The 27,709-nt window shown below is 37.7% G+C and overlaps 1 protein-coding gene across 2 annotated transcripts in view; it reads left to right on the plus strand.

Annotated features, from left to right (window-relative positions):
- The window catches only part of ERBIN (erbb2 interacting protein), a 78,707-nt gene that overhangs the window by 17,890 nt on the left and 33,108 nt on the right, over positions 1–27,709 (plus strand). For both annotated transcript variants that reach the window (XM_049768748.1, XM_049768749.1), the window contains exons 7-14: positions 2,121–2,184; positions 5,806–5,880; positions 6,994–7,138; positions 8,649–8,721; positions 9,602–9,731; positions 10,175–10,290; positions 11,595–11,664; positions 17,301–17,400. In XM_049768748.1, the coding sequence (XP_049624705.1) occupies positions 2,121–2,184; positions 5,806–5,880; positions 6,994–7,138; positions 8,649–8,721; positions 9,602–9,731; positions 10,175–10,290; positions 11,595–11,664; positions 17,301–17,400 (773 nt within the window). The remainder of the gene's footprint in view (positions 1–2,120; positions 2,185–5,805; positions 5,881–6,993; positions 7,139–8,648; positions 8,722–9,601; positions 9,732–10,174; positions 10,291–11,594; positions 11,665–17,300; positions 17,401–27,709) is intronic.

Below are 27,709 nucleotides of genomic sequence, written 5' to 3' on the forward strand. Positions count from 1 at the left end.
TGGGTCATACCCAGTGGCACTCAGGATTACTCCTGCCTCTGTGCTCACAAATTACTCCTGGCAGGCTCTGGTGTCCATATCAGATGTGGGGATTGAACTAGGGTTAGCCACATGCAAAGCAAATGTCCTACATGCTGTGCTATTGCTTCAGCCCCATAAAGACATGATTTATTTCATTATGAAGTCTGACTAAGTACTTTAAAATTCTTTAAGTGAAGAAAAATAATGGTGGTGTTATAAGTTAAAATGGTATATATTGGGGCTGGAATGGTAGCACAATGGTAGGGCTCTTGCCTTGCACACAGCTGACCCATCACGGGCGCAGGTTTGATCCTCGGCATTACATATGATCCATCGAGCCTAGAGTGATTTCTATGTGAAGAGCCAGGACTCTGAGCACTGCCGGTGTGGCCCATAAAACAAACAAAAGGTATATATTAGGCCTTAATTTAAGGTAATACTTTGTTCTTATAAAACTTACTTTGGGGGCAAAGCAATAGTACACCAGGTAGAGTGCTTGCTTTGGGCTGATCCAGGTTTGATCTACAATATCCCAAATGTTCCATTAGCCTGCTAAGAGTGATTCCTGGGTGCAGAGCCAAAAGTAAACAGATAACAGGGCTTAAACAACATTTTTATTTTGAGTGTTGATTTAATTTTAAAATGTGAAAAGCTTGGCTGGATTTATAATTTTAAATATTAATTTTCAGAGTTTGAAGTTTTAAAAACAGAAATTGGTCTTGTAAAATGGCAGTAATTATTGGATTGCCAAATGTTCTAATTCATTATTTGGTTTATACTACATAAAATATTTTCTTGAGGAAAAATTTCAAAATTACTTTTTATATTCTGACCATTGGGTTTAAATTTATCTTTTTGGGGGGAACATTTGGAGCCACACCTAGTAGAGCTTCAGGTGAAGGATTTATTTACTTATTTAAAGGGAATTAAGTAGACTACACCCAGCAGTGCTTAAGGATTACTTCTGATGATGTTTCAGGGAGATGGTAGGACTTTGGTTTTACACTATGCAAAAGCACCACATTTCTGTATTATGTCTCCTCTTAAAAGAAGCAAAAGTTAAAGAATAATTGATTATTTACCAGCCAACTCAGATTCATCCACCTTACCACATATAATCCCCTTAGTGTAAAGCCAGGATTAAGTCCTAATCATCACTAGGTGTGGTACAACTCCTATTCTTTTTTCTTTTTTTTCTTTTCTTTTCTTTTTTTTTTTTGGTTTTTGGCTCATACCTGACAGTGCTAGGGGTTCCTCCTGGCTCTATGCTCAGAAATCGCTCCTGGCAGGCTTGGGAGACCATATGGAATGCCGGGATTTGAACTTACATCCTTCTGCATGCAAGGAAAATGCCTTACCTCCATGCTATCTCTCTGGCCTCACAAGTCATTCTTTTTTTTTTTTTTTGGCCACACCCGTTTGATGCTCAGGGGTTACTCCTGGCTAAGCGCTCAGAAATCGCCCCTGGCTTGGGGGGCCCATATGGGACGCCGGGGGATCAAACGGCGGTCCTTCCTTGGCTAGCGCTTGCAAGGCAGACACCTTACCTCTAGCGCCACCTCGCTGGCCCCACAACTCATATTCTTAAGTAAACTTTTAAGCATTTTCTTTGGTTATTTTTGTCAATATGCAAAATCTGTACATAATTAGATATTGTTATACAGGGCCCAGGAGATAGATCAATAGGCTCTATGCATGATTTGCATGCAGGAGACCCAGAGTTTTTTTTGTTTTTTGGGTCACATCCAGCAGCGCTCAGAGGTTACTCTTGGCTCTATGCTCAGAAATCGCTTCTGGTAGGCTCGGGGGAATCATATGGGATGCTGGGATTTGAACTACCATCCTTCTGCATGCAAGCAAACACTCTACCTCCATGCTATCTCTCCAGCCCCGAAGAAGATCCAGTTTTATACCTGGCACTCACATGGTCCCATAAATATGGTTGGGAGTTACCCTCAAGCACAGGATTAGGAATATTCCCTGAGCATTTTTAGGCATAGCCTCCCACTCCCCAAAAGAGAATGCTGTTAGCTATTAATTTTGAAAATATCCCTGTAATTAATATTGTGTCAAATTCTTTATTAATCTTTTGTGAATAGAACCATGAATAGACTGACCCAGCTGGAAAGACTGGATCTGGGAAGTAATGAATTCACAGAAGTGGTAAGTTCTCACCATTCTCAATAACTTTCAAGTCTTACATTTTAAATTTGCAAACATAATTTTTAAGTATAAAGTCAGGTAAAGGTACTTTTGAAGAAAAATATGAAAATTCCTGAGGTTGTGTGGGGCAAAGTTTTATCACAATAGAATGCATGAGGATTAGTACTTCAGAGTCAAAAATAAGTACCTGGTATTATTTAGGAATTTAGTGATATGCTCATTAATATGTTTCATGAGTAATGGGGAAAATTATTGAGCAAAACATTTTGCATTTATTTGAAATTTCAAGATTTTTTTAAATTTATAACCAACTATACTATACTATGAATTAAAGAAAAGGATCATAAATGTAAGCCAGTTTTCTAATAGAACAGACTGGGTTTTACAAAGTCCTTTTCTTTTGGTTTTTGGGTTGCACCCAGCAGTGCTCAAATGTTACTCCTGGGTCTACGCTCAGAAATCACTTCTGGCAGGCTTGGGGGACCATATGGGATGCTGGAATTCAAACCACCATCCTTCTGCATGCAAGACAAATGCCTTGCCTCCATGCTATCTCTCCGGTCCCATTTTTTCATATTTTGAAGGATGTATATATTGTTTTCCCCAAAGGCTGGGCCAGATGACCTTTCTGCCAGCAGTTAGTGAGGGTCCTTTTTTTTTTTTTGCCTGCTTATATGCCATAAGTAATTATTCTTTGTGATGTGTACCAATCTCTATGTGAGGTGATATCCTATGTTGATTTGTATTTCCCTGAGTGATCAGTGATGCAGAGTATTTTTCATGTCTTTTGGTTATTTGTATTTCTTCTTTGAGTTCCTCTCAGTTTTGATGAGATTCGATCTTTATTGCAGTGCCAGGCTGTTTTATTTACTACTGTTTTGTTATATACAGTGAAGTTGAGGAAGGTCTTCAGTCTTCTTTTTCCCAAGAATTGTTTTGGCTGTTGGGTTGGAGAGTTGGGGGTGTTACATCTGTATTTCAGAAATGTTGATCTGTTTCTTTGGAAATTATCATGGGTATACTCACAGGAACTGCATTGAGTCTGTATAATGATTTGGAAAGTGTTGCCATTTTCTTAGCACTGTCATTTTTTGGGGATATTATGGTACATTTGCTCACTAATTTATGATACAATGTTTTAGTGGAGCTTTTTAGCTGAAGAGGAGGATTGTGGTAGTTTGCAGGTACCTCATTTTTTTTTTTAGCAATATTTCATTTTTACATTCTTTAATTAAAGATGGTTGATTGTTTTATTTTGTTTAGGGAGATTTTGATTCTTGCGGAAAAATGCATATTCTCTGCTCTTTAAATTAGTTATAATACACATTCTAAATTTTTATATGTATTTTATAATTTTCATATTAGATATTTGAAAATTCCAGTGTTATCAATTAAAATTTTTACGGGGCCCACATCCAGGGTATTCAGGGGTTAATTCTGACTGCACTCAGTAATCACTCCTGGCAGGCTCCAGTGACTATATGGGATGCTGTGGATGGAACCTGGGTCAGTCGCTTATAAGGCAAATGCCCTAACCACTGTACTATCCCTCCAGCCCTCCAGTGTTATCAATTTAATGAATCAACGGTGTTTAAAATACCATTTTATGTAAATGTAATATAAAATTAAAGCATAGTATAAATAAAAATTTTTATTTTTGGGCCACACCCAGTGGCACTCCTGGCTCTTCACTCAGAAATCTCCTGGCAGGCCTGGGGGGACCATGTGGGATGTGATAATCGAACCCAGGTTTGTCCCAGGTTAGCTGTGTGTAAGGCAAATACCCTACCACTGTGCTATCACTCTGGCCCCCTAAAAATTATTAATTTTAAAGCATAATATAAATATAAAAAACATAGTAAGAATTAGAACAAGAAAAGAAAGACATTGGTGCCAGAGAGATAGTACAGCAGGTAAGGTTCTTGTCTTGCATTCTGCCTTTCTGGGCTTGATCCCCAGCATCCCATATGGTCCCCAGAGCACTGCCTGGAGTGATTCCTGAATGCAGAGCCAAGAGCAACCCAAAATGCTTCTGAGCATCAGTTGGAAGTGGCCAAAAAAAGGAAAGAAAAAGAAATAGGAAGCGGATTGCATTTATTTCATTAAAATTCATATGATCTTTATATTTATATATCTGCATATTTGTATAATATGTTTCTGGTGCTGCTTATACTTTATGGTGGTTATATATGATGATAGTTTGGACAGGGAGATAGTGGATAGGTAGAGTACTTAACCTTATACGAGGCTGATCTAGGTTCAATTCCCAGTACCCCATATGTTCTCTGAGCAGTGCTAGGAATAAGCTCTGATAACAAACTGTTGTGACCACAAAACAAAATAATAGATTTTATTACACCTGATGTCATAACAATATCAGGAACTAGATACAGATTTGTGGGACGATCAGATTCATTAAATTTGTATGTTTTTAAGTTGTCATTCTCTCCTTTAAAGCAAATTCTGGTAAGAAATTTTGCTTGGCTACTAAAGTTAATTAACCCAGTTAACTTTTTGATTTTCAGCACAGAAAATGTTCTGCTGTTTAATTGCTGTCACTTTGAAATAATAGAGTATAATTATGCAATTATACCTCTATTTACTTACCTTTCCTTTCTTTATATATTTGGACATAAACTGTTTTGCTTCTTTTTTTCCCTCATAGTCACTAGGGAGCATTTTTATGACTTCCTGATTTCCTAAAAGGCTTTATCTTTAACAGATAATTATTGGGAAAATATCATGTTACATTCTTGCAAGCAGTTAGTCTATTTTGAAGGACATCTCCAGCAGTACTTTGGGCCAGGGATCCTGGCAATTCTTAATTGCAATACGTAGGTTTGACCTTTTAGAGCTCTGGATCTACAAGGTAGTAATGTCTGGGCCAGGTACTCTGGGGGACTATCAGGGCTGTATATGTGGGATATTGGGAGTGTAGGCAGTATAAAAGATTGCACTCCATCTTTTAAGTCTTTTCTCCCACTAGGGATGTATGTATGTGATATTTGCATGAACATATAAACATATTATGCAGTTTAGCTTGTGGATTTTATATATATACATATATGAGTAAATATTTTTGAATAATTTGGTAATACGACTATTGTAAGAGCTGTATGCTTGAAAATTTGCAGCTCTGTTCCTTCCATTTGATTAGTTTATTTAGTTTTGGTTTGGGCCCATCTGTGCTTAGGAATGACTACTGTCAGTGTTCAAGGAACCATTTATGGTGCTGGGGATCAAACCCTGATGAGCTGCATGCAGTGCAAGCTTCATAACTTCTGTATTCTATTTAGAATAATTTGTTGAAAAATTATAGTCAGTGTTTTGTTTTTAAAGTTTATTTATTTTGGTTTGGGGGCCATATCTGGTGGTGTTCAGAGATACTTCTGGCTCTGTGCTCAGGTTCTCTCCTGGCATGGCTTGGGGAACCATATGGTTTTCCAGGGATTGAACCCAGGTTAGGCATGTGCAAAGCAAGTGACTTGCCACTGCACTATCTCTCCAGCTCCTAGTCAATGTTTAAAACTAAAGGTTATCATTAAAAATTCTAGGGACTGCTTTGACTGAATTGAAAGATTCAAATAAATTGTTGGATTTCACCCTTCCTTATTTAAACAGCCTGAAGTACTTGAACAGCTAAGTGGATTGAAAGAATTTTGGATGGATGGTAATAGACTGACTTTTATTCCAGGGGTATGTATATAAAAGTTTAAATGGTTTCAGTTATTACTGTCTTTTTACAGTTTTATGTGCTAAATATTTTCAAATTAATTTAGTAAAAACAATTATAGTTTTTGATACTAGTTTATCATAAAACATTTTTCTTTTTTTTTTTTTTTAGTTTTTGGGTCACACCCGGCAGTGCTCAGGGGTTACTCCTGGCTGTCTGCTCAGAAATAGCTCCTGGCAGGCACGGGGGACCATATGGAACACTGGGAATCAAACCAACCACCTTTGGTCCTGGATCGGCTGCTTGCAAGGCAAACACCGCTGTGCTATCTCTCCGGGCCCAAAACATTTTTCTTATTAAAACATTCTTTATTAAGATCAGGAAATATAAACTTTAAAAAAAATTTTTTTAATTATGAGAACAAAGATGCAAAGAAAGAGGACAAGGTAAAGTTACAGTGGAAGGACAATCAATCATAACATAATTCTCAGAAGAAGTCCCCTTGCTGATATCTTAACTTTGAACTTTCAGCCAAAGAACATTAAGATAAATAAAACAGAATCCAATTACTTTGTCCCTCAAGTCCCCAGATTGTAACACACTATAATATTTCTTAAAGGAAATATAAACTTTTATTATATAGTCCCGTTTTGTAGAATTAGGGCTCAAACTCAGGGTCACATGCCTACAAGGCAGATGCTCTGCCACTGAGCCACATCCCTGGCTTAAAAATATTACTTTTTAATTCAAGGAAGTGTGTTCTTTCTAGGGATTTCAGTTAAGTTTAGACCCTAATGACTTAGGGTTTACTCTGATCATTGTTAAAGTAGAATATTTTTCATTTTGCCTCTGTTGTAATTACTGACAACCATGACTTCCTAGATAACCATTATCTTCCTAGAAAATGATAAATTACTTAGCTTTCAATGAAGAGTATATGTTCAATGTCTGTCTGTTGGGTTAAATTAGATATTCTTATTTCTATTACTAAATTTATTTCTACTTTTTGAAATAAATTTGAAGTTTCTTTTTCTTTCAAACATTTAATTATGGATTATTTATTTGATATATTAGTTACCTGAACTTTTATTAATGTTTAGCCAATCATTAGATTTCCCTTTCTTTTAAAATTACAGTTTATTGGTAGTTTGAAACAGCTCACATATCTGGATGTTTCTAAAAATAATATTGAAATGATTGAAGAAGGTATTTCAGCATGTGAAAATCTTCAAGATTTCCTCTTGTCAAGCAATTCTCTTCAACAGCTGCCCGAAACAATTGGTTTGTATCATTTCCTTATTCACACAGTTCATTTAAACTAAAGAAATGAGAATTTTTTGGTTCTTGATTTTGACACACCAAACTTAGTTACTAAATGGTTTTTTTTTGGGGGGGGTTGGGGTAGAGGAGGGATGTTTACACCATGTGCTGATTCAAGGAGTCAAACTGGAGTCAGCATTATGAAATCATTTCACTGTGTTGTTGTCAAGATCTTATTTGAACTTTTCTAGGTGTGATCAGTGAGACAGTGTTTTCCTTTGTTAATATTACTGAGTTTTTTTCATACTAAGAAATATTTCTTATTGTCACTAATTAAAAATTTAGGACATTTTAAATGTTGATTTATTTAAGCTTGATTTGCCTCTTGATCATATACTTAGCAACTTTTTTTTTTGGTGGCCACACTTGGCAGTGCTCAGGGTTTACTCTTGGCTGGTTTAGGGATTTATATAGGGTGCTAGGGATTGAACCTGAGTCAACAGAATGCAAGGCATATGCTCTATCTGCTGTACTATTGCCCTTATCACAACGTCAATCCATATTAGACTCAAAGGCCAAAAGCAGACTACTTGAAAAAATCTTGTGAGATAATTTTTATTATCGAGACTGTATTTTATAGCTGCTTGTTCTGATAACAAATAAAGGGAATTAAGTAATTTTTATTATAGTATACCCAAAATTTGGGCCATATCCTGCAATACTCAGGGGTTAGTTACTTTTAGCTCTACATTCATGGTGGTGCTCAGGGGATTATGTAAGATGCTGGAAATCAAACCCAAGAGGTATGCTCTCTGTGAGACAAATGTCCTACCCGCTGTACTCTTGCTCTAGTACCAAAAATGTGTGTGTGTGTGTTTTTAATTGGATTACATAATTGCTTGATTTCATTATATTTTATAAGTGCCACCAAAATTTATTCAACAATTGTAATTTTTAATTTAACTCTTAATGTTTAAATATTTACTATGCATAGAATATATGAAACTTTTCTTAATACCCTTTTTTAATCCATTAGTGCTATAAATTTGCATTATTGTGCCATGACATTTTAAGTAGCAGGTTATAAAGATAAATTCACAAGTCCCCTATTTTAGATGAGTAAAGTTTAAACATTTTAGTATAGTTTAAACAGGTAAATACACACTAAAATTAAGATATAAGGTTCAGATTGATAATACTGGAGGTAAGGCACTTATTTGCCAGGCATGCAGCTGCTTCAATCACAATCATGCTTCAAATTCCTGATCATTTGAGCACTGCTAGGGGTCACTCCTGAGCACAGAAACAGAATAGTCCCTGAGCATCACTACGGAACATAGCCCTAAAATCACAAAAAAAGTGATGGGTAGATCAAATTGGAAATATAAGATAGAATTTATTGTTGAGGTATCAGATATGCTGGTTAAGAATTGCTGTATGATTTATATCAAATATAACAAATGCTCACATTAACTGTTGACTTTCCTCTAGTTCAAGTTGGAAAAACTTGTATTATTTCTTTCCACAATAGGTTCATTGAAAAATATAACAACTCTTAAAATAGATGAAAATCAACTAATGTATCTGCCCGATTCTATAGGAGGGTAAGATTTTTGTGAATTGGTAGAACTTAATTTTACTATTAGTAAAATTATAAATATATAGCATGCTATATATTTTTAGATATTTTAATAAATGACATCTACAAATATTTAAATAAGTAGTTAGTTACTGTTTGGGTATATTTATAATGAATATAAGCCTTCATAAATTTTTTAAAATTAAATCACCATGATATAGAGTTAAAATTTTGTTGATAGTTGAGTTTTGGTTATACCGTATTCTAACACCAGTGTTCATTTTCCACCACCAATTTCCCCTGTTACTCCTCCCAACCTCCACCCTACAGCCTGCCTCTATGGGAGACACTTCTCTCTCCTACCTCCCTCTACCTCTATTCTTCCCTCTTACCCCCTTTTTGGGTCCATGGTTTACAAGACTATTACTGCAGCACTGATGTCATACATATCACTTCAGTTCCTTTCAGTTCCCAGTTCTTCTCTAGAATGATCATTTGGTCCCTACTCTACATCTCCTTCGATCCCTACTCTTATCTACATCTTATCTTGATCATTTGGTCCCTACTCTTCTCTACATCTCCCCCATCATTTCTATTGTCTTTGGGAATTATATCCCACAGTTGAGTGTGATCATTCAGTGTCTGTCCCTCTCCTTTTGACTCATTTCATTCAGCATGATACTTTCCATATCTGTTTACATAAAAAAAGCAAATTTTATGACTTCATTTTCCTAACAGCTGCCATAGATATTCCATTGTATACCATGATTATAAGCTTATTTGTTAATTTATAAAGTCTGACTTAGTGTAAATGGCTAACTATAATAGGTTTGTTAACACACATTTGTTGTGTATATTGTTTTGATTTATATATATGAATCTTTAAGAATTTTTTTAAATTATAGGTTAGTATCAATAGAAGAACTGGATTGTAGCTTTAATGAAATTGAAGCTTTGCCTTCATCTATTGGACAGCTTACTAATATAAGAACTTTTGCTGCAGATCATAATTACCTGCAACAATTGCCCCCAGAGGTAATGTATTTTAAATTTGTATAATATTTTTTCTATGATAACTAGCCAGTGTAGTTTCAATAATCAACTAAGGTATAAACTGTATAAACTGTCTTGAATTGAAAGGAGATAACATTTCTTTGTACATGAAATTGATCATTGAAAACAATATTTTATAAGTGAAAACTTTTTTAAGTGATAATTTTAGTTCTGTCTTTTAAGTAACAGTCTAGAATTTTATTTTCTTTCGGGTTTTTGGGCCACACCCGGTGACGCTCAGGGGTGACTCCTGACTATGCACTCAGAAATCGCTCCTGAATTGGGGGACCATATGGGACACCTGAGTATCGAACCCCAGTCTGTCCTAGGCTAGCGCTGTCAAGGCAGATGCCCTACCGCTAGCGCCACCACTCTGGCCCCATCAGTCTAGAATTTTAATCCTCAAAATTATGTTTCTCTTTTAGATTGGGAATTGGAAAAACATAACTGTGTTATTTCTTCATTCTAATAAACTTGAGACACTTCCAGAGGAAATGGGTGATATGCAAAAACTAAAAGTCATTAACTTAAGTGACAATAGGTATGTAATAATATTATTGCCAGTTGATTTATAAAAGAGGTAGATTGTCAAATAATTTTAATGTGTACTTTTATATTTTAAATAGAGTTTATGAGAAAAAATGATCTTATTTTACTTGATGTTATTAAACATACTGTTTTTGTTTGTTTTGTCGAGTTTATTTTGTGTCAAGATAAACTATACAGTGTTTCAGTCCCAAAGTTAGATCTTCTCCATAATACCACTCTTAAAGAATAGCTTTTAAACTGACTTACTCCCATCAGTAAAAAGATATGGTCAAGTAATCACATTACTAAACTCAGTAAATGGATTTCTGGGCTTGCTCACTTGGAACAAGACTTATAATCATTTTATTGATTGTTTTTTCTTTGGTTTTGTTTAAGGTACTTTTTGTTGTTGGTTGGTTTTTGTTTTTTGGGGGGCCATAATTGGACATGTTTAGGGATTCTCCCTTGCTCTCTGTTCATGTATCACTCCTGATGATAATCAGCTTGTTCTGTTCTGAGCTCTGTGTTTGGGATTGCTCCCAGTGTTGATTAGGAGGCCATATAAGATGCTAGGGATCAAACTAGATAATTCTATATGCAAAGCATGTGCCCAATCTATTAAACTTTCCTATGCTTGGATATTAAGTAGACTTTTTTTTTTTTTGCATTGCCAGTGGTTGAATATAGGGCATCTTATGTAGAGCAAGTGCTGTGCGAAGCTACGTCTTATTTTAAGTAGAATGCTCTTTTGCCATACCATTCTAGTGAGTGTTTATACTCATTGTGGTGTTAAATTAAAATAGTCTTGGGTTCAAGTGGAAATGGTGGCTTGCAACATAATTTCAAGAACTTAGGGATAGCAGTCACTTTTAAAATATGAGTCTATGATCCAAATCAATTTTATTAATTTTTTGTGGTCCCTTAATTTAATACAGGGATTCATACATAAAAGACAAGTGCTATATTACTAAGTTGCATTCCTAGTCCGAAGCAGTAGTATGATACCTGCTTAATGTATTTGTATCTTTTTCAAAGGTTAGTTATCAACATGATTCCTAGAAGATTATTTTTGAGATTTGTAGACTTTCTATTCTCCCACTCTTCTTCCAACTGAATTGATTTGAATGGCATACTCTATATTCTAATAAAACTGGAAACTGTACAATATTTTTATGTTCAGATACCTCTATTGTATTTAATACACATTCAGATATGTATTACATTGAGTTCTTTCTGCATAATGTAATAATATTTGAATGCTATTAAATCTATCTTTCATATTTTAATATTTCTCTTTTTTGTTTTGTCTTTCTACAGGTTAAAGAATTTGCCCTTTAGCTTTACAAAGCTACAACAATTGACTGCTATGTGGCTCTCAGACAATCAGGTGGGCATTCCAATTTTGTAAATTAATTGAATTTTAGTTAGTGCTATTAGATTATTTTTACAGAGTCATGGAAGAGCAATTATACTCTTGAAACATGTAAAATTATATATATGGAAAAATTTTTTTGTTTTTTTTTTTTGAGCCACACCCAGTAGCACTCAAGGGTTACTCCTGGCTATGCACTCAGAAAACACTCCTGGCTTGGGGGACCATATGGGATGCTGAGGGATCGAACCATGTCCATCCTAAGCCAGCCACATGCAAGGCAAATACCATACCTGCGCCATTGCTGCAGCCCCTATATATAGTTATTGGTAATTTTTGTGAACCTTGCATAGATTCATAAATAATTTTGGAATTATATAGCTTTTTATTTTTTTAAAATACAAATTAGGAAATGAGATTAAATTAATACTACCTTTGTTTGAGGTCAGAGAGAGAGCATGGAGGTAGGGTGTTTGCCTGGCATGCAGATGGACGGTGGTTTGAATCCCGGCATCCCATATGGTCCCCCGAGCCTGCCAGGAATGACTTCTGAGCAGAGCCAGGGGTAACCCCTGAGCACTGCCAGGTGTGACCCAAAAACCAAAAAAAAATAAAATAAAAATAAAAATACTACCGTTTTTAAGCTGTTGTGTCTATCAAATACATTGTTGAAATTTTATAAATAATTTAGATTATATTTCTAGTGAAACAGTTTGACAAACCTCAAAAAAGCATTTCTAAAGAAATAATAGTTTTTCCTTCAACTTTTCTTTGATAAACATTTTTATCTTCAGCTCTAAATTTTTGTCTTTGGTTTTGAGCCACACCTCGTATTTATAAATCATTTATGAAAATTTAGAATGTGAATTAACAGCTCTGGAACTAACAGCTATAGAAAATTTATTGGAAAAGCACATAGAATCTTATTATCTTCTCATTGAGCTTATATTCTCATGAGCCAAAGATAGTATGTGTATATAATGTGTCAGCGTTAGAAAGAAATGAAAACTCAGAAGAATAGTAACATCCTGGTTGGTTTTTGTTTTGTATTTTTGGTTTCTGAGCCACATCTTGTATTTCTGGCTCTGTGCTCAGGGATCACACCAGCCAGTACTGGGTTGACCATATGGGTTTCTAGGGATTAACCCAGGTTGGCTGCATACAAGATTAAGCATCTACCCTCTCTGGCCCCAGTATCCTGTTTTGAATATAGCGATTAAGGAAGAGCTTTTCTTAAGAATATAATAGTAAAACATATCAAATGAATTTTGAGTGAGCTGCATAGATTGAGAAGTTAGATGAGGCAGGTTATTTAAATACTATTCAGTAAAGACCCTATTAATAAAATGTACTACTATTACTATACTTTTATCACTCGGTAAAGATCCTACTAGTAAAATAGAATACTAATAAATACCCTAATATTAAAACTTAATTAACTATTATAAAAGAATATATTCAAGAAGAGAGTTGGAATTATAATATTTAGGACTTTGTTAGCCATACTAGTCACTTGGATCTTTTCTTTGACTTAGATATAAATTTTTTGAGATATTTTAAGTCAGGATACAACAAGGTCTAATTTACATTTTTAAATGATCATCCTGATTATGTGTATGTAATTGATTCTGGGCACTGGGAATGAGAATGTAATATTTCATATTGGAAGTAGGAAAGTTCAATAAGGAAGCCATTGTAGTTTTACAGAAATAGATATTACTGGGCTTCTAGTGGAAATACGAGTTTAGATTTAAGGTATAATTTAAATGTATTTCAAGAGGAAGTGGATTGAAAGTCATATCTGAAAACAAAGAATAAAATTATGACAGCAAATATACTTTCCTTTTAATAAATAAATTCTTAATTGAATCATCTGAAATACAGTTACAGAGTTGTTCATGATTGGATGAGGCAGTTTATTTAACATGTGACATTCAGTCACAATGTCCAACACCCATCCCTTCATCAGTGCATGTTTCCCTACCATCAGTGTGTTCCCAGTTTCCCTCCCACCCTGTCCCAATGTTTTTACTCCTGTCTGCCTGTTTTTTTCTTTTCTCTCCCCCTCTCTCTTCTGTTTAGACACTGTGGTTTTCAGTACTGTTCCTGCATCATGCATATCACTTTATCTCCTTTCAGCACTCAGTTCTTGTCCTGAGTGATTGCTTCCAACTACCCTTTCTCTACCCTAACTTTATTCTCCCATTCTTTGTGGCAAGTCACACCTGGCTGTACTCAGGACTTATTGCTGGCTTTGTGCTAAGGAATCACACCTGGCAGGACACAAGACATTACATGGGGTGCCAGGGATCAAATGTGTTATTTGCATGCAAAGTAAGTGCCCTGCACTCCAGTCCCAGTTTTAAATCTTGAAACTGCCAAGTCCAGGGGTCTTCAACCTTTAAGACATAAAGAGCCACTTGGATTCGCTTCCAAAGGAAAAAAAGCCTGGGAGCCACAAAACACTTTAAAACAAATATTGCACTGCATACATTGTTTCTTAATGCTATATACATGATCATGCAGTTAGCTGTTCATCTAAAGAAAAAAAAGAATTTTTCACTAATGTATATTTGTGCAAATTGATAGCCAATTAATAGCCAAAATATTTAATTTACCTGTTTAAGGAGATTTTGCCATACAGAATGTCGGTAGGCAGCGGAGGTAAATGATACTGCTCCCCGCACTCCTGCTATCGGCCATGGCTAAGCTTTAAAAGAGCTACATGCAGCTCTGGAACCAAAGGTTGTCGACCCCTGGCCTTGCCCTTAACCACTCCCTCTTAATCTCTGGAGTTTATGAGATGTGGGAGAATAAGCAATCTTTATTTGATAAGGCTTCATGAAACACTGCTATTGAGGAACAAGTAGGGTTCTTTGAGGAGATCAAGGAAAGCTTTCAGTGAAAACACTTGAGATACAGTGTGGTTTGTTTATTGTTGAAAATAGAATTGGAAGAAGAAAAAGAATAAATGTTTGAATGGGAGTAAAGACTGATGGATAGAATTAGCTAAGTATCAGAATTTCAAACCAACTATGTATTATGAACAACCTTGTAACCACGGTGTTTAAATAAAGTAAGTTTAAAAAAATTTTACAAGAACAAATCCAGATTAATTGGTAGGATGGCAGGTGTGAGGAAAATTGGGTAGTTCTTTGCCTGGTGAGTTAGCTAAGTATTGCTAGTCTATTGCTGAATTAGGCATATTTAAAACTATTTGTAGAGAGGTTGGAGAGATAACACCATTATTTGAATGCAGGGGATCTAGGCCCATATATGATTCCCCAGTCATAGACCTGGGAGTAGCTCCTGAACACTGTGGGTTGTGGTCCCAAACAAACAAAAACATAATCATTGATAATAAATTATGGCAAATGTCTTTAAAAAAAGTAAGAAGGGGGGCCGGCGAGGTGGCGCTAGAGGTAAGGTGTCTGCCTTGCAAGCGCTAGCCAAGGAAAGGACCACGGTTCGATCCCCCGGTGTCCCATATGGCCCCCCCAAGCCAGGGGCAATTTCTGAGCGCGTAGCCAGGAGTAACCCCTGAGCATCTAACGGGTGTGGCCCGAAAAACCAAAAAAAAAAAAAAAAAAGTAAGAAGGGGCTGGATGATAGCTCAAAGGGTTGAGTGTATATGTTGTTTATCAGAGGCCAGGGTTCAATTCCGATTCAATTTGGTCTCCTGAACAACATTGGAAGCAATCTTCAAGCACTACCAGATGTGGAGCCCCCCCCCCCCCCAATTTCTCAACTCTCCTCCTAAATATGAGGAACTGGGATTTATTTTCACTACCAAAATATAGTGTATTGTTGGAAACATTAGACAAAGAAGAGAGGAGCAGATTGTAGTTTAATGTTTTAGTTGTTTTCTTGCTTTTTTCTTCCTTTTTTTTTCTTTTATTTTAAAGTTTTGGGGGCTTCCAGCCTATCTTCTCTTGTGCCCCGAGGGTGCACGCACCCTGACCTGGGACACCGGGCCTCGATCCTGATTGGTCCGAAGGCAGCTTACTAGTCAAGCACCGAGCCACTGGGCCCCTTACTTTTTCAATAAAACCTAAACTAGAGTAAGCCTTGTAATCCTTTCAACCAAAGCATCCTTTCCAAAGGCAAATGCTAGAGGATAAAAATAGCACAAAATGAAGGGACATAACATCTTTATTTTATCATTTAAAGTAATTTTTAGACTGTGGAGTGTATTTTAGTATGTCTTTTTAAACTATTGATAATTAGTGTTAATTGCATATGCTGGACAAATTTTTCCTCTCCTCTCTTTCCCTCTCCCCCCTCCTCTCCTCCACTCCCCTCTCCCTTCCCTCCCCCCCTTCCCTCTCTTTTCCTCCCCTCCCTTTCCCTCTCTCCCCTCCCCTCCCTTCCCTTCTCTCCCTTCCCCTCCCCTCTCTTCCCCTCTTGGCTTCCTCCTCTCCCCTCCCCCTCCTCCCTTCTCGGCTTCCTCATCTCTCCTCCCCTCTCCTCCCCTCTCTACTTCCTCCCCTCCCCTCCCCTCTCCTCTCCTCATCTCTTCTCCTCTCCCCTCCCCTTCCCCTCTCTTTCTCTCTCCGCTCCTCCTCTCCTCTCCTCTCCTCTCCTCTCCTCTCCTCTCCTCTCCTCTCCTCTCCTCTCCTCTCCTCTCCTCTCCTCCTCTCTCCTCTCCTCTCCTCATCTCTTCTCCTCTCCCCTCCCCTTCCCCTCTCTTTCTCTCTCCGCTCCTCCTCTTCTCCCCTCCCCTCTCCTCCCCTCTTCCCCTCTCTGTTCCCCCTCTTCTCCTCTCCCCTCCCCTCCCCTCTTCTCCCCTCTTCACTTCCTCCTCTCCCCTCCCCTCCCCTCTCTTCTCCTCTCCCCTCCCCTTCCCTCTCCCTTTCTGCTCCTTCTCCCCTCCCCTCCCCACCCTCTCCTCTCCTCATCTCTTCTCCTCTCCCCTCCCCTCCCCCTCTCTTTCTCCGCTCCTCCTCTTCTCCTCTCCCCTCTCCTCTCCTCTCCCCCCCTCTTCGTTCCTCCTCTTCTCCTCTCCCCTCCACTCCCCTCTCTTCCCCTCCCCTCTTCTCCCCTCTCCACTTCCTCCTCTCCCCTCCCCACTTCTCCTCTCCCCTCCCCTTCCCCTCTCCGCTCCTCCTCTTCTCCTCTCACCTCCCCTTCCCCTCTCTTTCCCTCTCTGCTCCTCCTCTTCTCCCCTCCTCTCCTCCTCTCTCCTCCCCTCTCCTCCTTCTCCACTTCCTCCCCTCCCCTCCCCTCCCTCTCCTCTCCTCCTCTCCTCTCTCCCTCTCCTCCTCATCTCTTCTCCTCTCCCCTCCCCTTCCCCTCTCTTTCCCTCTCTGCTCCTCTTCTCCCCTCCCTTCCCCTCTCCATTCCTCCTCTCCGCTCTGTTCACTGTTTGTGGTTTCAGAAATTGAAACGGGTTGGACTCACACAAGGCAAATTCTCGAACCTTTGCTCTCTCTCTCTCTCTCTCTGGCCTTAAAATCTTAAGATTTAAGTTTTTTAAATAAGGTTTCAAATATGTGCTTATTGAAATTTGAAGGTGACTTAAAATGATATTTAAATTTGTTTTTATAACCTATACATCGATACTTTGTAGACATAATTGTACTTTAAGAAATTGCTGAATATGTATTTGCTTTAAAATTACTGTGTAACTTAAATACTTTTGTTTTTCCTAGTCGAAAGCCCTGATACCTCTGCAAAATGAGACTGATTCAGAGACCCAGAAAATGGTGCTCACTAACTACATGTTCCCGCAGCAGCCAAGAACTGAAGATGGTAGGAACTAAAGACTTCTTTTTAAAAACTAAATGAAATAGTGGCAGATTAATAGCAAAGGTCAAAAGTGAGTTGTAAGTCTCATTTCTTTGTGAAATTGGGCAGCCAAATTCTCTCAAAATGAGAGACACCTACCTCATTGTTAAAGATATAGAAATATTTTGTGCCCTGCCCACCCTTTAAATAATTTAAATTATTAAATAATATTTAAATAACTAAACTTTGAGCTTCATTGCTTATAAATCTCTGTTCTAAATCACATTTACATAAATATTAGAATTGCATTGTTATAAAATTAGGAAAATTTAGCAGAAATATTTTGTTCCCTTTTGTTATTGTAGATATAATTTGACCTTGAATCTATATTCTATAATCTTTTGAATTCTAACTAGAATGTTTATGAATGATTTCCAGTAATTATAGTAGAAAGTTTTTTAGATTAAGCAATGAATTGCTTCTAATGTATATCACTTCTGACTATATTAGGAAACCATATCGGGTACCAGGGATTGAATCCAAGTCAGCAAGTACCCTACCCACTGTAATATTATTCCAGCCTCTATACTGATAAAACGTTATGGCTGAAAATTACTTAAATTAACTTAGTTCATAAAAATACTGCATTAAAAACTCCCAAGTTAATCATTGGTCTTAAAATTTATAATCTCATTAGGCAAGTTAGTAAAGTTTTGAGCTTCAGTTCACACAGGGTTTTCATATATTTAAATGTTTCACTATGGATTTTATAATTAAATATTTTATTACCATTAAATATTTTATTCATGGTATTTAGACAGGTGGATTTTTTTCATTTGTAAGAAAATTTGTTTCTGGGAACTGAAGTGATAATAAAGCGGGTAGGGCTTTGCAGCAGCCGACCTGGGTTCTATTCCCCAGCATCCCACATGGCTCCCTGCTTGCCAGGAGTGATTACTAAGTACAGAGCCAGGAGTAACCCCTGAATGCTGCTGAGTATAGTCCAAAAACCAAAAAAGAAAAAAAGGGAGGGAGGGAGGGATGGAGGGAGGGAAGGAAGGGACGGAGGGAGAGAGGGAGGGAGGAAGGAAGGAAAGGGAGGGAGGGAGGGAGGAAGGAAGGAAGGAAGGAAGGAAGGAAGGAAGGAAGGAAGGAAGGAAGGAAGGAAGGAAGGAAATTTTACTTATTATAGTGCCTCTGATAAATAGATGAGTCTATAAATACCGTGTTCTTGAGCTGCTGTTTTCTGTTTTTTGATCACACCTGACAAGCTTGGGTTACTCTGGCTCTGTACTCAGTAAACACTCCTGGCCATGTTCAGGAGACCATATGAAATGCTGGGAATAGAACCTAGGTTGGCCACATGCAAGGCAAGATCCCTACCCACTGTGCTATTTCTTCTCCAGCCCCATTGGTATGTATTTTTTATAAAACTAGAGCTATAGCCATTTTCTTCATATTTTACTGATTCAAATTTTCTTGATCCCTCTGTTTTCAGTTTAGTGCTTAAAGATAAAAATATTTGCTTTTTAAGAAAACTCAATTTTAGTGTGATGGTAAATAAGAGGAAAGAGAAAGTATGTATTTTAGACCTTATTAAAGAGATAGTCTGAAACAAGAATTAGGAATAAGTAATTTTTCTAGACATATATTGAAGATGTAGTGAAGTTGAGAGGAATACCATGTATTTGCAATGGTATTAAACAAGCTTACGACATTTTTTCTGATACAATTCAGCAGTCCATAAGACAAAGATGATTAAAGTATACATTTGTGAAACAGGTATGTCCAAAAGGATGAGGCTAAAGGCCTGAGCCATAGCACAGCAGTAGAGCATTTGCCTTACACTGGTCAGTACAGGACGGATCTGGTTCGATCCCCAGCATTCCATATGGTCCCCCAAGCCAGGAGCAATTTCTGAGTGCATATCCAGGAGTAACCCCTGAGCATCACTGGGCGTGGCCCCCCTTACAAAAAAAAAAGGTGAGGGTGGCTAAAATAATAAATTTAAGCCAAATAGAAGGAAATAAAATCTTGGGGCTGGGTGATTATACGTGGTAGGGCATTTGCTTTGCATACAGCCATCCTGGGTTCAATCCCCAGCATGCATGTAATCTGAGCACCACCAGAAAGTAATTCCTGAATACAGAACTACATGTAACCCCTGAATATTAACTCTTATGTCCCCCCAAAGTAAAACCTGAGTGACCCCCCTTACTCCATTATGAGTGATCCACCTTCCATTAACGAGAAGGAAAGGAACTGATGTTAAGTGTATCCGTTTGGGGGATTGGAGTGGGTAGGACGCTTACCTTGCATGTTGCCAACCTGGGTTTGATCTCTCACATCCATATGGTCACCCAAGCACTGCCAGAAGTAATTCCTGAGTGCAGAATCAAGAGTAACCTCTGAGCACTGCCAGGTCTAGCCAAACACCAAAAACAAACAAAATAAGTGTTAGATTTTACCAGTAATAATAAAGCTATGGTTTTATTTATTCATTTTTTGGTATTTGGACCAAGTGCCAAATGTTAAGAAATTGAGCCTGAGCCAGCCTGTGCAAGGTAAGCACTCTACCCATTGATCTTCCAATCTACTAAAACAGTGATTAGGAAGACAAATATGTAGTGATCAAGGAAGTAGAAAAGTTTTAGAGAGGCTAGGTCTTGATTTCTGACCATGATTATGTAACTGAAGTGAAATGCAGTTGGCTATTGGAATTTAGGTCACCAAGGATCTATGAAATTATAGTGAGATGAAATCATCGAGCATTGTCGTCATTCAGATATTGCCAATTCTTATATGGGGAAGATTATGGGCATACATACATATTTTAGATTTTTCAGTGAATATGAAATAGGAATCAGGTCTGTTGGCCTCTAAAATGCAGAGAAAAGGCCAGACATATGTATATATAGTACATTGGGTGAATAATGCATTTACTTTACACATGTCCAAACTGGATTTGATGCCCATCACCCTTACATTTGATTCCTGAGCACAGAGCCTGGACTAAATTGTGAGTACGACTGTGTATGGCAAAAACAAACAAACAAACAAAAAAACCCTTTTTTTAAAAATATAAAGCAAGTGACCTTATTTCTTGATTACTCTCAATTTTAAAAGATGGGAGGTTGGTATGTGAGACCAGCAAGAGTAGCTGTTGGCATGACCAGAGTTTGGACTTAAAATAGTTTTGAATCGAGCTGAGATATGTGAGACTAGCCACAGCAGCCTGCTGATTTGGGGCAGAGTTTGGGACCAAAAAGCACCAGTTTGATTCGAGCTGGTTTGTGTAAGACCAGCAAGAGTTGCTGGAGATGGTGGTCAGAATTTGAACTTAAAAAGCACCAGTTTGAATTGAACTGAGGTGTGTAAGACCAGCAAGAACACAGCTGCTCCACTTCACAGCTATGCATTTCTTCCAATCGAGGAGCTGCACCACAACACATAACAGTACCACAAAATAAAGGTCACAATGGAAAAACTACACAGAACCCCACCACACCTTGTAACTAAAGATGCTAGTTCTGGAGACCCAATCAACACCAGCCAACCTACATAATCTCTCTGATCAGGACTTTAGAGAGGAAATGTTAAGGATGTTCAAAGACCTTAAAGAAACCATGAACAGACAGCATATGCATATAAGACTTAAAAAGATATGAGAGGGCATGACAGGGTGGGAAATAAAAAAAAAAAGAAGATATGAGAGTAGAAATAAGAAAAATTCAAACATAAATATGAAGGCTGAAAACATGATAGGTAAAATGAAAATCTCACTGGAAAGCCTCTCCCAACATATAACAGCCACTGAGGACAGAATCAACAAGCTAGAAGATGAGTTGCATAACACCTCTATACAATGGAAGAAGCTGGAAAGAATCCTCAAAGTGAACAGATAACAACAGAACTCTAGGGTAATTTCAAAAGAAACAACATAAGAATCATTGGGATCCCAGAAACCCAGGAGGAAAACCCCAATGAAGAATCAACAATCGATAAAAAATAAAATAAAATTTTAAAATCAACAATCAAGATCATCATTACTGAGAAATTTTCAGAACTAAACAGTGTTTGTCCAAAGAGTACCAGCTTATAAAGAGCCAAAGAAAAGCATTCCAAGATGCATCCTAGTAACAATGATGAAAACCACAGATAGGGGTAGAATACTGAAAACAGCAAGATTTAAAAGAGTAGTTATATACAAAGACATATCCTTAAGTTTTACAGCAGATTTATCACAAGCAACTCTTGTTGTTGTTTGTTTGTTTGTTTTGTTTTTGGGCCACACCTGTTTGACGCTCAGGGGTTACTCCTGGCTATGTGCTCAGAAATCGCTCCTGGCTTGGGGGGACCATATGGGACGCCGGGGGATCGAACCGCGGTCCGTTCCTTGGTAGCGCTTACAAGGCAGACACCTTATCTCTAGCGCCACCTTCCCGGCCCCTATCACAAGCAACTCTTAAGGCCCAAAGACAGTAGTGAGACATAGTGACAAAACTAAATGAAATGAATGCTTCTCCGAGAATGCTTCACCCAGCAAGACTTTCATTCAAGTTTGAAGGTATCTCTTAACATAGAAAAATCTCACTCATCTTTTGAATATATGGAAAATAAAAGATAGTGCAGAGATGATATCTTGAGACAATAGAGACGAAGATTAGGAGGACAAGTCCATGGTAGGACGCTTACCACAAAGAGCGAAGAGTGCAGATAGAGTAGAAAAGGGTGTACTATGAAAGTGATAGTTGAAACTGATCGTTCTGGTCAAGAACTGGTTGCTTAAAAGGGGATATAATGACATGTGTGGCACCCCTTCATTGACAGTAGTGTAAACCACAGTGGGGGAAGAGTGAGTGAGGTAAAATGCCTACCCCAGAAGCACACAAGTGAGAATGGTTGGGAGGGAAGAGGCCATCAAAGACTGAGATGAAAACCAGGGACATTGGTGGTGGGAAATGCACACTGGTCAGGGTTATTGTCCATTGTATGACTAATCATGAAAAACTAAACCTAAACAGGAGGGGACCTGTATTATGAACAACTTTGTAACCACGATGTTTAAATAAAAAAATAGTTAAAGGCACAAAGTGGCATAAAGGATCAAAATGTTGAATCCAAGATCATGCTACCTGCAAAAAAACACATCTGAATAGTCAGAGCAAACATAGACCAAAAGCAAAGGTTGGTTCATTGAAAAAATAAACAGGAATGATAAACCACTAGCAAGACTGGAAGGAAGGAAGGGAGGGAGGGAGGGAGGGAGGATGGATCAAATTAGAACTGAAAAGGAACTGAAAATGGATCAAATTAGAACTGAAAAGGAACTGAAAATGGATCAAAAAAGAACTGAAAAAACAAACACTACAAAAATAGGATCTAAGAGCTCATCAAGATCATTCACCATGACTAAATAGGATTCATTCCAAAGATGCAAGGATGGTTTAACATGCAAGCCAATTAATATAATATACCATATCAACAAAAGAAAAATGAAAATCATATGTTCTTGTCAGTAGATGCAGAGAAAGCATTTGACAAGGTTCAACACCCATTCATGATTAAAAACTGTCAGCAAGATGGGAATGGAAGGAACTTTTCTCAATATAGTCAAGGCCATTTACCACAAACCCATAACAAATATTATACTCAATGGGGAAAAACTAAAAGCCTTTCCTCTAAGTTCTGAAACAAGACAAGTTTTTCCCCTCTTGCCACTTCTATTCAACATAGTGCAGGAAATACTTGCCATAGAAATCAAGCAAGAAAAAAATACCAAAGGCATCATAGGAAAGGAAGAAGTCAAGCTCTCTGTTTGCAGATTACATGATACTAAGAAAATCCTAAAGGCTCTACCAAAAAAATTCTATTTAAACAGTAGATTTATATAGTAAAGTGGCAGGCTACAAAATTACCACCAAAAGTCCATGGCGTTTTTAGGTACAAATAATGAAAGAGACATTAAAAATATCCCATTCACAATAGTGCCTCAGAAAATCAAGTAACTTGGAGTCAACTAAAGAGGTGAAAGACCTTTGCCATAAAACCACAAAACTCTGCTTCAAGAAATTAGAGGACACATTGATTGGGAGAATTAACATAATTAAAATGACAATGCTTCACAAAGCATTGTACATATCTAATGCAATTCCCTAAGGATGCCCATTACATTTTTCAAAGTAGTGGATCAAACATTCCTGAAATTAATTTGGAACAAAAAATGCCTATGAATAGCTAAAGCAGGGGTCTCAAACTCAGTTTACCTGGGGGCCGCAGGACAAAGTCAGGGTGATCCTTGAGTGCAAAGTCAGTAGTAAGCCTTGAACATTAGGGGGTGTGACCCAAACAACTAAAACAAAACAAAACAAAAAAAGATTCCTCTAGGGCAGGACCACAAAATGTTGTATGGACGGCCATTAGTGGCGAGTTTGAGACCCCTGAGCTAAAGCAATCCTTGAGAAAAAAGATGGGAGGCATCAAGTTCCACAACTTTAAATTATATTGTAAAGCAGTAGTCATTAAAATAGCATGGAATTGGAACAAAGGCAGCCCCTCAGATCAATGGAATAGATTTGAGTATTCTGAGATTGACCCCCCCAGGTAAACAACCAATTAATATTTGATTAATATATTTGATAAGATTTGATTAATAATATTTTATTAAGGGGCAAGAAATACAAAGTGGAGCCAGGTAAGCCTTTTCAACTTGGTGTTGGGAAAACTGGTCAACTACATACAAAAAAGTGAACTCAGACCTCTCTTTAACAATACCTCTCTTTGATCCAACATAAGGGTCAAATAAAAATGGATTAAAGACTTTGCTATTAGAGAGAAAGATGCAGAATGGTCTCACTCATCTATGGGTTTTAAGAAAAATGAGAGCCCGGAGAAATAGCACAGCGGCATTTGGCTTGCAAGCAGCTGATCCAGGACCAAAGGTGGTTGGTTCAAATCCCGGTGACCCATATGGTCCCCTGTGCCTACCAGGAACTATTTCTGAGCAGACAGCCAGGAGTAACCCCTGAGCACCGCCGGGTGTGGCCCAAAAACCAAAAAAAAGGAAAAAGAAAAATGAAAGACATTTCTCAATAATTTTCAGAGACAAAAGAGAGGAGGGCTGAAATTTACAGCCCACCTCTTGAACTTCACCACAGAGTGAAGAGTTTAGTTAGAGAAATAACTACATTGCGAACTATCCTAACAATGAGAATGCATGAGGGAAATAGAAAACCTGTCTAGAGTACAAGTGTGGGCGGGGAGGGAAGAAGGGATATTCGGGGACATTGGTGTTGGTGGAAGTGTGCAAGGGTGATGAGGGTGTGTCATCTTATATGACTGAAACCCAACCACAAATTATGATTGTAACCAAGGTGTTTTAATAAAAAAAATTAAAAAAAATAAATAAAGATTTGATATTAGACCTGAAACCATAACCGTACATAGAGGAAAACGTAGGCAAACACTTCATGACACATCATACTAAAGGCGATCTTCAAGAACGGAAGGATTATTCTGTTTTATCCCTCTCCCTCTGATTTCATTTCAATCAGTATAATAATCTTCATGTCCTCCTTGTATAAGCAAAATTTCATGATTCCATTTTTCCTAATGGCTGTAGAGCATTTACCCTTTGAGTAGATGTACCACAGTTTCTTTTTGTTTTTGTTTTTTGCTTTTGGGTCACACACCTGACCGTGCTCTAGGGGTTTACTCCTGGCTCTTATGCTTAGAAATCGCTCTGGCAGGCTCAGGGGGACCATATGGGATGCTGCGGATTCGACCTTCTGTATGCAACTTGAATGCCTTACCTTCATGCTATCTCTCCAGCCCCAGTACCACTGTTGTCAGGCACCTGGGTTGCTTCCAGATTCTGGCTATTATTGTACATAATGCTATGATGCAGAGGGTTTTTTTATTTTGTGTTTTTGTGTACCTAGGGTATATCCTTTGGAGAGGTATTGCTAGATGATAAACTCAATTTTATCTTTTGAGGACTATCCATATTGTTTTTCAGAAAGACTGGACTAGACAGCACTCCTACTAAAAATTAGCAAGACCCTTTCTCCCCATATCCATGCCAGCACTGGTTGTTCTTGTTCTTTGTGATGTGTGCCATTCTTTGTGGTGTGAGATGACACCTCATTGATACCTCAGTCTGATTTGCATCTCCCTGAAGATTAGCAACTTGTGTAGCATTTTTTTCCTGTGCCTTCTGGCCATCTGTATTTTTCTTTGAGGAAATGTATATTCACCACTTCTCCTCATTTTTGATGGGGCTAGATGTTTTTCTTGTTAAATTTCACCAGTACCTTATATATTTTATATATTAACCCTATATCAGATGGGATTTGGATAAATAGTTTCTCCCATTCATGGGTAGCCTTTGTATCCTAATCACTATTTCCTTTGAAGTACAGAAGCTTCTCAGTTTAATGTAGTCCCATTTTTTCCCCATTGTTTATCTCTGCTCCCACTTACTTGCTTTGACATAATCAATTCTGAGACATCTCTGAATGAGGCTGATAATTAAAATTTTCTATTTAAGATGCCAAGATTTCTGAGCACTAAGCCAGGATTAATGCCTGATTATGTCAGGTTATGACCCAAAAACAAAACGAAACAAAAAAACACAGACATGAAAACAAATGTTAGATCTCTCTTTAATATTAAATATTAAGATTTTAATATTAAATTTTTTTAATATTGGAAGTGAATTTATGTTAAATCTTTCATTTTTCTTTATATGTTGTGTAAAATATGTTATACTTCATTTTCTTTGGTAAAAACTATATTACATATAATATTAAATGCAGTGATAAGATTGCATGCCATAAAGGTAATTTTTAACCAAAATTCTTACAACTCCTTTCTCCCAGTGCAGATAATATCAGATAATATTAGAGTAGATTAATATTGACTGTTTATATTGGATTATATTAGATTACTTTGAATATTAAAACTTAAATATAATAAATTCATATAGAACTATGTTTATACTTTTATAGGGTATCTGCTAAAATTAAATATGTATAATATTTTAATCAATAGATTCTTTTGTTTTGTTTTGGGGCCACACCAGAGGTGCCCAAGGTTTATTATTCCTGGCTCTGCACTCAGAAGTTTACTCCTGTTTGACCCCAGGCTTCCCCATTTCTGCAGGGGGTGGGGAGGGGACTGGTGAACTTCAGGCTTCCAGCAATTAGGAAGCTAATGCCTCTTAGGGAGTCGGAAGCTACTGCAGGCAACAGGGGGATAACATGGCTCCATGCGCTCTTCGCTTGGCAAAATCACAGGCCAAAGTGGTGTCTCAGAAACAACACCCTCCCTCTTGACTATTTCTAAAATATAAAAGGGATATGTATATCTCCTTTGTATATCTCAGATGTAGTCCCTTAACATCTATAACTCTTTTTGAATATCCTCATATAGTGACAATTTTGTCAACTGATTTTGTTATTTGTTTGTTTGCTTTTCCCTCTATAAGATCTTTTATAAGCAATACTGGTAGAAGAGTATCTTTGTATAGAATGCATGTTTGGGGGCTGGACAGATAGCATGGAGGTAAAGCGTTTGCCTTTCATGCAGGAGGTCATCGATTCGAATCCCTGCGTCCCATATGGTCCCCCCAACCTCGTGCCTGCCGGGAGCAATTTTTGAGCCTGGAGCCAGGAATAACCCCTGAGCACTGCCAGGTGTGACCCAAAAACCACACACACACACACACACACACACACACACACAAGCATGTTTGAACCAAGTTACAGGGAATGTTGAACTTTATTTGTCGGTCCCCAGATGCACCAACAATATCTTGTGGCATTGTTTATATTTTGCATAGGCACATTAATGGGAAAATAATACATATGCAAACAAGTTCTTACCTAATAGAGATGGGAACACAAATTTGGTAATGCAGTTAGGTCTTATACCCTAAACATTGGCATAATAATTTGGCTTAGGCCTCAGAAGAATGGGCATCGCCCATACACACCTGAACAATGCATACCATCTATGGAAACAACCACAGTTGTCTATAACATTACCAGGATCCAAACCTCTACCAGGAATGACCTACTAGTGCTCTGACATTGACTTATTCCAAAGAGTGCTCTCAACACCCAGACGACTCAGCAACAGCCTGCTTGCGGAGCAGATCACTCCGCATTTAATGGTGTGCTGAAACTAGAGGATGCTCCACATTAGCCTGACTTCGATGAAAGAAATGCATAGAATCCAGAATCTTTAAATATAGGAACCTGATACCAACAACAGCTAAAGTGTGAAAAAGTTTCACTGGGACCATGGAGAATGACTCGGGTTGGACAGACTG

The sequence above is a fragment of the Suncus etruscus genome, chromosome 2, assembly GCF_024139225.1.
Source record: "Suncus etruscus isolate mSunEtr1 chromosome 2, mSunEtr1.pri.cur, whole genome shotgun sequence".
Taxonomy (NCBI): domain Eukaryota; kingdom Metazoa; phylum Chordata; class Mammalia; order Eulipotyphla; family Soricidae; genus Suncus; species Suncus etruscus.